This window comes from Tupaia chinensis, unplaced genomic scaffold, assembly GCF_000334495.1.
Source record: "Tupaia chinensis unplaced genomic scaffold, TupChi_1.0 Scaffold000294_5, whole genome shotgun sequence".
NCBI lineage: Eukaryota > Metazoa > Chordata > Mammalia > Scandentia > Tupaiidae > Tupaia > Tupaia belangeri.
The window spans coordinates 3552609-3564142 of NW_006159782.1; the positions used below are offsets into that span (position 1 = coordinate 3552609).

At 56.6% G+C, this 11534-nt stretch overlaps 1 protein-coding gene across 1 annotated transcript; it reads right to left on the reverse strand.

Moving 5' to 3' along the window:
• Positions 1-649: 649 nt before the first annotated feature.
• On the reverse strand, positions 650-7973 carry SYNGR1 (synaptogyrin 1; the record flags this gene model as incomplete). Its single annotated transcript, XM_014588705.2, is given in 3 exon segments — positions 650-956; positions 6461-6606; positions 7736-7973. Coding segments are annotated over 3 exon segments (606 nt in total), but the record flags the coding sequence as incomplete, so codon positions are not given.
• Between the last annotated feature and the right edge of the window lie 3561 nt (positions 7974-11534).

The following is an 11534-nucleotide window of genomic DNA, read 5'->3' on the forward strand; positions in this document are numbered from 1 at the left end:
TGGGGCAGAACAGACCCTCGGCTTGCAGCAGTCAGGGCGTCTCACAGGGCTCTGGTCCCTGAGGCCTCCCAGAATGACAGAAGTACTGAGCACACAGCCAGGCTGGGGGTGGGGAGGCAGGACAGGGAAGGGCCTGCACTTTGCAGCTGGAAGGCCTGGGCTCAGCTCCACCTGCACCGCCAGCTGCCCAAGCAACCCTAACCTCTCCAGGCCTCAGCTCCTGATGCTCCTAGCAAGAAGTCAAGAGGGCCCGTGCCCTGCGGTGCTCACAGGTGTCCTGGGACTGAGCCATCAAGCAACTTCCCAGTGCCTCCCCACTTGTCTTCCCCTCCATACCCTTCTCTGGTCCCACAGGGTCTCGTCCACATCCCATCGCTACCTCTCCAGGGACCATCTCTGCCCCTCGCACCACCTGTGTGGAGCCAGGCCTGACACTCAGCAGGTGCTCAATGAATACTTGATAAACGGATACACACGCCCCAGTCCCACCCTCCAGGCCCCTGCCAGGCACACGCCCTTGTACACACTTGCACACACATGGAGACGCACCCCAACACCTGGCTGCGGTGCCCCCAAGCCCCCGTCCCCAGCTACCCTGGACCTCCGTGGGACAACTCAGAGGCTGGTGAGGTGCTGTGCAGGGCAGCCTGGGAGTGAGTGGGGGACGAGGTGCGGGGGCTTGGGCTGGGGGTGCAGGGGGCCAGGGGCAGGCGGGAGCAGGCGGTCACTGTGGCTCAGTAGCCCTGCGACTGATAGCCCTGAGGCTCGGCGTCGAAGGCGCTGGCCGGCTGCTGGTAGGTGCCGCCCATGCCGGCGGGGTCCGGCCCTGCACTGGGCTCCACGTAGGGGGCGTAAGGCATGCTGGAGTCCTGGCTGGGGTCCATGTAGTCCTGGGAGAAGAGGGCCGAGTCGGCGCCAATCTGGTACCGCTGGAAGGCCAGCACGGCCTGGCCCGCCTGCGGACGGGGCCGGCAGACAAAGACAGCAGGAGGGGATGGTTAGGGGAGAGACAGACAAGAGCACTGGGTTAGAGGTGGTTAGTTCACAGGACACAGGCAGTAGAGGGTTAAAGATTCTAAAAGCACCAAAGACACACCAAGCCTGACTGAGGGGAGGAAGCCTGTCCTGGCCACCCTGCGAAGCCCAGGCCAGAACCTCAGGAGTCACCGACCCGTGTCTCCCAGTCCCGGAAGTCACTGGGCCACCAGAGTTCTAGTCCTCTGCTGTGAAGAGTTAAAATGGCCTAAAGAGACCAGCCCATGGATGGTGGTTAGGGCAGCTGGATCCTACATGGCCAGCCGCACGGTTCAAATCCTGGATCCAGCAGCCTGAGAAACACGCTGGGTGTGTGTGCATGTCTCAAATCCTGACATGAGGGGAAAATGGGAGAGAAGGAATTGTGGTGGGAACATTCCCCACGGAAGGATATGCTTTCTTGTACCCTTTGGCAAAATTTAGGGGGAAAAAGGTGTCCTAAAGGCCAACAGCCTCCTCTTCAAACTGTGATCTCAGGAGTGTTACATGGGATGGGAAAAATATCTTAGTGGGATGGAGAACTGGCATGACTAAAAGTAATTTCCTGTCTTATTGGTAGCTATGCATGTAGCTAAGTTTCAGTCAATGGGGTAACCCCGTGCTTTGTCCCACCCTCTGACCTAATGCCTGGAATGCAAATGTGATGGCTGGAGCTCTAGTTGCCAAAAGTGACCATGAGGAACTATGAGCAAATTGTAGGGACGGAAGAGGCCACAGGAGACCACGGGAGCCGCTGTGCCAGCTCTGCACCACCTCCCCAGCCTGGGACTTTGAACCACTCTCATTTCAGGTCTCCCGCACTTGGGGCTGAACTTAATTCTAACATACACTTGCTCAAATGGGTCTGGAAAACTGAGTTCAACAGAGTGAGACAAGCGACACCGACCCGTCAGGGCCTTGGTATGCTGGACACCCTGAGGGGACACCATGGCAAGCAACATGTGCCAACCCTATCTGACCACGGAAGCCCTTTCTTCACAGAACCCAGTCTGGGAGAGACTGTTAGAGCACACAGGCTGTAAGGGAATTCTTTTCAAAAGTGATTATGTTGTTATTAAGGACCAGCATTTGCCATAATGGCTATGTCGCTGGACTCCCATGTAGTCGATCTTGGTTCGAGTCCCAGACCCAGTGGCTTAAATTCACACCAGGCGCGTGTGTGTGCATGCCCAAGATCCTAAGAGGAGAACAGAGAAGGGATTGCGGTGTGGACATCCTCCCTGAGGGGTGATTTCTCACTTTCTGTCTCTCTCTGTCTTTCTGGTGAGCACATGTGCCCTATAGCAAAAAAAATCTCTTAAAAAAAAAAGGACAATGTGGGGCTGGCAGGTGGCATGGCAGTAAGATGCTAGACTCCCATAGAGCCGGCCATGGTTCGAGTCCCGGACTTAGTGGCTTGCTCTCTCACTTACTGACTCTCTTTCTCTCGTGGTCAAATTAAAAATAAATGAATAAATAACGTTAAAAAAAAAAAAAAAAAGGACAAAGACATCGACCACATCAAGCTAAGGTGTCACTTAAACCTGCTGTCAAAATAACAGCTTAGAGAGGCCAATAAGTGGTGGAGTGGTTAAGGCACTGGACTCCCACATAGTCTACTGCAGTTGGAGTCCCAGACCCAGTGGCTCGAAACTCACACTGGGTGCGTGTGTGTGCATGCCCCAAATCCCAAAAGAATAAAGGGATTGTGGTGTGGCCATCCCCCAGAGTGGTGGTGGTGGTGGTGGTTTCTCACTTTCTCTTTCTCTGTTACTGTCTCTCCATGAGCACACATGCCCTAGAGCCAAAATCTCTATAAATAAATAACAGTTTAGAGGACTGTGGTGTGGGTCGGCAGGTGGTGTAGTGGCTAAAGGTGCTGGACTCCATGTGGCTGACCACGGTTCAAGTCCCGGACCTGGTGGTTTGCTTTCTCGCTATCTCCCTATCTCTCTGTGTCTCACTCTGGTCAAATTAACAAACAAACAAATAAAAAAAACACAACAATAATGATAAATAAAATAAAAGAAATAATTATTTTTAAAAAATGAAAAGGAGGACTGGATGAAAATGTTCTCCAGAACCTTCCCAGCCCACAGGCTCTGCCCGTGATGGGAAAACGTTAATGCTCTCTGTACACCCTGGTTTAGGGCTGGGACTGAGGCCTAGAGAAGATGTCCATGGCAGATCGTACCAGACCCCTTCCCTAAACTAGGGGCCCTGCCCCTTCTCGGGCTAGGGTCCCCTTCACCTCCTTCCTTTTAATCAGCCCCGACAAGGAACAAAGTCAACCAGGAACCCGAAAAGGGCCACCTGGTGAAGACAGAGGGCATGAGGTATGCTTGGTGTTTTAGTCCAGAAAATTCCAGAAGCCCAAAAGGAGATGTTAACGTGGTTTTTTTTAGAGAATTATTTATTTATTTATTTAATTCCGTTTGTTATTATTATTATTTTTTATTTTTGCTTTTGTTTTTTATTTTAATTTGATGGGTGGGGGGAGGGTGATGAAAGGAAGCTGCCAGATCTGGGACTCGAACTGGGGTTGGTCATGTGGGAATCCAGCACCTCCAACCACCATGCCACCTGCTGGCCCCTGGAGATGTTAACTTTGGACCTGTGCTCCCTGAGGAAAACTCTGAAGGACAGCTCCTTGGGAAGTGGCTGTTTAAAACAAAGTGCTGGCCTGGGCAAACCAGGCCAGGCCTAGAGAAGCTGGGCTGAAAAGGGGGGAGGTTTCCACCATGTTGTGGCTGCTGGGGGCTCAGATGCTGGAGCCCAAGAAGCAGGGGAGGTGAAAAGCTCTCTGGGGCACCGCTGAGCTGCCGGCCAGCCCACACGAGCACTCTGGGAAGGAATGGATGGATTCCTGACAACAGGAACAAGTCTGTAGACTTCTCCCAGAGCTCCCTGCGCCACCGCCCGGGCTGGTTTTCTGAACGGAGGCGGAAGGCTGGAACAGAGGACCTCTGTGAACCCTTCCAGGGAGAGGCACCGAATACTGCCTCCGTGGTCAGCCCTCCACTGAGTCGAGGCTGCTGCTGGCCAGCCAGGAGCAAGGAAGGGTCTGGGCCCCCGCTGGACTGGGCTGCTGAGGGAAGGCTGGGAGTTCTGCTCCGAGCCTGGGAGCTGGGCATCCACCTGGCCCCACTTCCTCAGAGCAGAGATGCACTCTGTGGTACTCCCACTGCGTGGCAAGCAGTTGCTCATGTATGCTCTAGTGCCTGGGAGCTCGCTCTGTGTGCTCAGGCCCCACCAGGAGGGAGGTGTCTGTTCATACTCTGCAGCCTCCCCAACACTGCAGTGTGGACGAGAGGAGAGGTGGGACCTACCCAGGCAGCTGAGGGCCCCAGGAGGGAACCTGTGCAGAGCTAGAGGCCAAACAGGGCCAGCAGGTGGTGTAGCAGTTAAGGTGCTGGATTCCCACGTGGTTGATCATGGTTCACGTCCTAGACCTGGAGGCTTGCAAATCACTCTGGGCATGTGTGCTTGTGTGTCCAAAATGCCAGGAGAATGGAGGAAAAGGATTGTGGCTTGATATTCTCCCTCAGGGTGATTTCTCACTTCCCCTCTTACTCTCTCTCCAGCAAGTACACGTACCCTAAAAACTCTTAGAATATAAAGAACGAGAGGCCGAATGAGGATTGAGCATATGAACATCGCCCCAAAGCAGAGACTGGCGGAGCCCCTGACTCCCTGGAGGGATGACCGAACGAACGAACAAGTGAATTAACGAAAGCGCTCACATTTATTGAGCATCCCTGTGCCAGACCCTGTGCCGGCCTCTGTTTCCTCCACACAACAGCCGTAAGAGATTAGTCCAGTATCTCCCCTTAGTCCAGGGAAGAGGACTGAGGCTCAGAGGGGCGTAGGGCTTTGCTCAGGGTCAGCATGTGACAGCAGAGCTGGGCCAGGCCCCTCTTGGCAGCCTGCCTCCATGGGTTTGGTGAGACCATCCTTCACAGCACAGCTAAGGCACAGGTGGCCATACCACGGCCACAACTCAGCCCCTGGGCCCTGGACATTCCTGGCAGCCTGCCCAGGGAGCCGCCGCCAGCCCTCACACAGCTGTAGCAGGCCTCTTGGGGAGACTGGATGGGTTTGTCTCCCTTCCCCAGCCTGTGGCTCCTGGGGCCAAGGACCCCATCCGATTCATCACTAGGCACAAAACAGCTGCTCAATAAATGTTTACTGAATGAATGAACACAGAGGAAAAACTGAGGCAGCGAGTGAATGAGTAAGTGGCACATCTTAACCGGCACCTCCAGCCAGCCCCTGCCCCTGTGCCCTGGCGTTCTGGACGGTTCTGCACTAGGGTGCTCCTGCAGCCTCACCACCAGAGGTGACATAGGGCTCCCGGGCTCTGAGCAGGGGAGGCCTACGGCTCTGCCGAGGTGGGAAACAGAGTGCTGTACTCTTCCTGGAAGGTAAGGTCCTTGAATCTGCGCACGGCCAGGGCTGCGGTCAGGCTCTGCCAGGAGAGAGCAGGGTGAGGCCCAGGGAGGAGCTGAGAATCACAGATGTACCAGCAGGAAGGCTGGACTCTGTGGGCGGGGTGGGACCTGTCAGTCAGATACATCAGACCCTCCCCTACAAGCTCTGATGGCCAATCATCTGCTAGTCTTCCTCTGTGAGCCCTGTTCCCATCTCAGGGCTTACTGCTTCCAAATTCCTGTCTGCAGGCTGAGTGCTCCCCACTCCTGGGGCACCTCTTCTGGACTGCGATCCCCTGAGGTCACCTGGTTCTTCCTGCCCAGTCCTGAAGACACAAGGCTGCAGTGACCATGGGGGCCCACAAGGACCTGAACCACAGGTCTCCCCTTCCAAAATTTGGCTTCCTGAATTGTATAGGGGGTGTCCCCGAACCAACTGGGCCCTCAGAAAGAGAAAGGTCACCCCAGTACAGGCCCAGAGGGTGGGACAGTGAAGCTGGCTGCCTTACAGAGGGTGAGTGTCCCCTTGCAGGAGGCTGGGCTGAGGGCTCACAGAGAGAGTCACTGGATGGGGACCAGCAGCAGATGGGACCCTAGATCTTTGCAGGAGAGACCTGAAGAGATGAGAGATGACCCAGACAGCATGTCTCTCTCACAGGCCTGGCCCCGCACTCCAAGGCTCCTTCTTAGCCCTGGGAAAGCCCCATCTCCCCACTGAGGCCTCCACTTTCTCGTTGGTAAAAGGGGATAAAAGGGTGGGGGGAAGGAGGGCCTGTGACCCCCAAGAAGGTTGCTCTGCAGAAGCCCGAGAGCCTGCCGAGAGACTGCCTAACGGAAAGCCAGCCCCGGCCTCTCTGTTCAGGGACGCAACACCACTGTGAGTGCTGCGGGTGTACAAACAGGGACGAGGGCGAGCAGGTGCCGCAGGACCCAGGGCCAGCCGGGGCTGTGTGCAAGGCTACCAGCCCAGAGGCCTGCTGGGGGGCGCGCGGGGGCCGGGTGGGCGCCGTACTCACCCAAGTGAAGATGGAGAAGAAGGAGAAGGCGATGGCGGCCCGGGCCGCGTCTGTCCCTTCGTTCAGCGGGTTGTCCTTGGGCTTGGAGACCTGCCACTGGTTGGCCAGGAAGCAGAAGCCAACAAACCAGAGGAAGGCCCAGAAGGCTGGCAGTCCCCAGGACCAGGCAGAGCGGGCAGGGTGCCATGCACAGGAGGCAAGTAGGGAGAAAATGGGAAATTCACAAGAGCATGTCTCCCACACTCCCCCACCCCCAAGGGAGGCCCAACGACAGAGGCACAGCAGGAGCCACGAGAAGGGGAAGGTGGTAACAGGGACACCAGCCAGACACAGAGGGGAGAGGGGCCACGGAGAGGGTGAGGCCAAGGACGAAAGGTCAGAGAGGACCAGAACCAGACAAGGAGGGCCAGGGCATCCAGAGGGGAGGATTGAGGGAGAGACAGAGGAGGGCCATCAGCTCAGGGGGCGCTCCCATCGCCTCTGCCCTGTGCCCAGTTCAGCTTTGTCCTGGACCCAGGCCCACGGTCACCCTGAGGCCTCAGCACTACACTGAGGAGGCTCCCTTCCAGGGGACTGGGATGGGGGAGGAGGAGGTGCAGCTGGGGCAGAGGGTGAGGCTCAGCCCAAGCAGGCCTGGGCTGGACTTCGGTGTGCATGCAGCCTCAGCAGGCCCCAGGTTAGTGACGGGCCCTCTGGGAGCCAAGGTCTAACAGTCTCGTAGCAGGTGCCTTGTGGCAACCGTGTGTGCTAGAGCCTCTGCAGAGAAGCTCCGAGCTGCCCAGGGTGGAGTGTATGCGCCTGGCCTGGGCTACCTGCAGGGGACCCTGGGCTCCCTGGAAGTCCGAGAGCCGTGACTTTCATTCTAGCTCTCTAGTCTAGCAGTTGGCCTGCCTTACGCTGGGAGCCCAGGCTGGAAACAGTGAGAGGTCCGGACCCAGAGACCCAAGGCCACAGCCAACCGTGAGCCCGTGGGGCTGAAGTCGATGTGTCCTGGCCTGTGACCAAAATACCTGCCAGTTAGATTTCTAGAGCCTCGGGACAGAGGTTCAGGTGCCTCTGCCAAAGGCCATTTCTGAAGGGCAAAGCAGGTCATGGCAGCCCCCCATGATACCCCCACTGGCTATTCCGGGGCCTCAGGTCCTGTCTGGTCCCCTTCCCTGGGCCAGCCATAAGGCCTTCAGTCTGTCCCTTCACCTGCCTGCACCTCAGTTCCCTCGTCTGCATCTCCTGTGGCTGGGACTGCAGACTGCCGAGGGGACCGCTGGCAGGGCTCACCCGAGACGCCGATGTCGGACAGGACGGCCTTCTTGCGGTCCTTGACGCTGCTGATCTGCGGGAAGTACACGTCCAGGGCCAGGTAGAGCAGGCAGGTGAGGAAGGCGAGCACGCCCACAGTCACGCCGTAGCTGCAGGCGCTGGGGTTGCGGTTGTAGATGCAGAACTCCTCGCCCTCCGAGGAGCTGTTGAGGTAGCCCTCGTTCACGATGGAGCCGAACACCACGATGGAGAACAACTACGGTGGGGAGAGGAGGTGTGAAACCCAGGCAGGGCCCACCCAGGACCAGCCTGGGGACAGGGACGGGGGGCCACCAGCACCCCCTTCCCCTTGGCCTGCTACAGCCCCGTGAGAGCTGAGGCTGGTGTGAGGCAGGAAGTTTAGAGCGGAGGTTCAGAGAGGGAGGGACCTTGCTTGGGGTCACACAGCACAGGTGGGAACAGTCACTTCCATCCTCACCGCAGGCCCTGACATCAGGGCTCCCCCAGAACTGAATTGGCGCCCAGAACAAGGGGTCAGGGACAGCTGGGCTATGAACTCGCCGAGTCCCTGTCCCAGGCTGACTTTCTGGGTACCGGCACGTACCCGGCCCCATCTCACACCCCCCTTCAGTCTGCGGAGACGGGGGCTGCTCTGGTCTCTCAGACTGGTCCTCCTTTCCCTGTGGCCTGGGCTTCCAACACCCTGGCAAGGGGTCGGAATGATGAACGTAAAATACTGCAGTCACAGCCCTGCAAGTACAGGGTGGTTGCAGGACCCCGAGCATAGAGCAAGAACCGCCGCATGTGATCCGTCAGCAGCCCCCGGGTGCCCAGGCCCACGTGGAGAAGGCCGGAGCTGCTCAGGGTGAAGGGTGTGTGTCTGGGGTGGGCTGCCTGAGCTCTCCCTGGGGGAGAGAGCTTCTGACAGACAAAACACGGCGCAGAGTGACAGGACATGGCCAGCTGCAGTACCCATGCTGCTAAGACGCTGTGCCTGGGTTTGAGTCCCGGTCCCGTCTAAAGGCTGGATGCAGCGGTGCACGCCTATAATCCTAGCAACCCGGGGAGGCTGAGGCAGGAGGACCACAAGCTCAGAGCTGGCCAGGGTGAAGGCCTTATCTTAAAAAAATAAAATAAAGGCACCAGCAGATGGTGTCATGCTCATGTCGCTGGACTCCCACATGGTCAACCACGTTCGAGTTCCAGACCCGACGGTTTCAAACTCACACCAGATTGTGTGTGTGTGTGTGTGTGTGTGTGTGTGTGTGTGCGCCCAACATCTCAGTAAGAGAATGGAGAAGGGATTGTGGCATGGCCATCCCTCCCAGGGGGATGATTGCTTGTTTTCTGTCTCCCTTTCTGGCAAGCGTGTGCACCCAGTAAAAGTCGCTCTCTTTAAAAAAAAAGAAAAAAGGTGGGGCTGGCAGGTGGCATGGTGGTTAAGGCGCTGGACCCCCCTGTGGCCAACCATGGTTTAAGTCCCAAATCTGGCAGCTTGCTTTCTTACTTTCCCTCTCTCTCTCTCACGCTATCCCTCTCTGGCCAAATTAAAATATAAATAAATAAAATAATTGTAAAAGTTTTCTTCTTTAAAAGTTTGGAGACCACTGGCTTAGTGACAGGATTCTGACCCAGATGCACCACGGGGGAGGGAGAAACAGGCGCATCCATGCAGAGGGCTATTGTTTAGCCGCAAGCAGGAACGCAGCCCTCACCCGTGCCGTGATGCAGAAGAGTCTCGGAAGCAAGTGAAAGACGGGACACGTGACAGACGCCAGACACAGAAGGTCACGTGTGCCTGACTTCCTGTAGGCACTCCATCCATAACAGGCAAGACAGACGGCAGACGGAGGTGACCGAGGGCGGCGGGGCAGAGCAGGACGAGGTTAGGGCGTGTGTTACTGGGTTACAAAGTTCAGAGAGCAGACAGGGCAGGAATTGTCCAGCCTCGTGGACACACTACATGCCACTGAATCATGGCTAGAAATGGTTCACTGTATGCGAGGTGAACTTGGCCACGATTCTACAAAAGAATCCTGGGGCCAGCAGGTGGGGTAGTGGTTAGGCCACTGGACTCCCACAGGGCCGATCATGTTTCAAGTCCCTGACCTGGAGGCTTGAAAAATCACGCTGGGCACATACATACGTCTGCCCAAAATCCCGATGGGAGAATGGAAGAGAAAGGATTGTCGTGTGGCCACCCTCCTAGAGAGGTGATGTCCCTCTCTCTGTCTCTCCCCAGTGAGTGCACGCACCTTATGGCAAAAAAATCTTAAAAAGCAGGAGGATTCTGAGTCTGTGTCCTGGTTCAACTGTGGGCCTGGAAGTGGGTGGGGCAGCCGCGGGCTGTACCTCTACCAATCCTGATCCTGGGATGCCACAAACCACGCCCTGCAGCCCCATGCAGGGATCCTGGCTCCTGCCACAGGCTCTGCATCCCACAGTGGCCCCGTGAGGCAGAGAGGACAATCAGTGCCCCCGTGAGGCAGAGAGGACAACCAGTGCTGTCCCCGGAGAGGGTGAAGCTGTCGTCAGGAGCAGACCCTAAACTTGAATCTGGCCTCCTCATTCTTCGCCCTGTGCTCCTTCCTACTTGACTTTCTGCCTTGGGCGAGGGCCTGAAAAAGGGGTCTGTACTTCCAGAGATCCCAGGGTGCAGGCAGAGCGGCCACCAGGGAAAGGCCTGTGGGGCAGCACTGGTGTGACAGGGGATCGGGTGAGACAGGAAGTCGGGACTAAGCAATTGTCACAGGGGCTCCCGAGCTACTGACACAATGCAGACAAGCAACGCAGATGGGGACGCAGAGGTGGAGGCAGGCTGAGCGTGCATCGATCGCCCAGCCCCAGGGACAGCCACTTGTGCATCTCCGGGACCGAGCGATGAGCCAAACCTGAGGCCCAGGCCCAGATGTCACCAGATGCCATGGAACCCGCAGAATGCAAGAGCGGGACTTCAGGCCCTGATTCAGATTCGAAGCTCATGCTGTATGGCCTCAGGCAAGTGACTTAACTTCTTTGAGCCTTGAATTAGTGCCACCTCCCCGGGGATGAGCAGATGGCATAATGGTTACGTCACTGAGCTCCCGCATGGCTCACCATGGTTCGAGTCCCAGTATCCGGCAGCTTGAAACTCACACTGGGTGCATGTGTGTATGTGCCCAAACTCTTGAGAGGAGGTGGGAGAAGGGACTATGGCGTGGCCATCCCCTCTGGGGGATAATCTCTCATTTTTCTGTCTCTCTGGTGAATGCACATGCCCTGTAACAAAAACCCTCAAAAAATAAAAAAATTAAAATAAATAAAAACTGGAACCAGGAGTTAGCATAAAGGCTATGTTACTGAGTTCCCATGTAACCGACCGCAGTTCGAGTCCCGGACCCAGTGGCTTAAACTCACGCCGGGTGCACGTGTGTGTGCGCGCCCAAGATCCTGAGAGGAGAATGGAGGAGAAGGGATTGTGGTGTGGCCATCCCCCTGGGGGGTGATTTCTCATTTTCTGTCTCTCTGTCTTTCTGGTGAGCACACGCGCCCTACAGCAAAAACCTCTCAAAAAAAAAAAAAATTAAAAAATAAATAAATAAAAAGTAACCCCTCTTCTGGGGCTGTTTGGAGAATTGTGTGCAGGTCTCCGAGCAGAGCAGTGCCTCTTGGTGCCCACTTCTGCAGAATCCCTGTAAGAGTGACTAAGGCCCCTCTGAAGTCACACTTCCTACCCAGCGCTGCTCCCTGGGGACAGCCACCAGGGTGGGAACAAGAGCAGACCTCTTCCGAAAACAGGAGGAGTCAGGCCTGGGCCAGCTCTGGGACCTGGTGATTA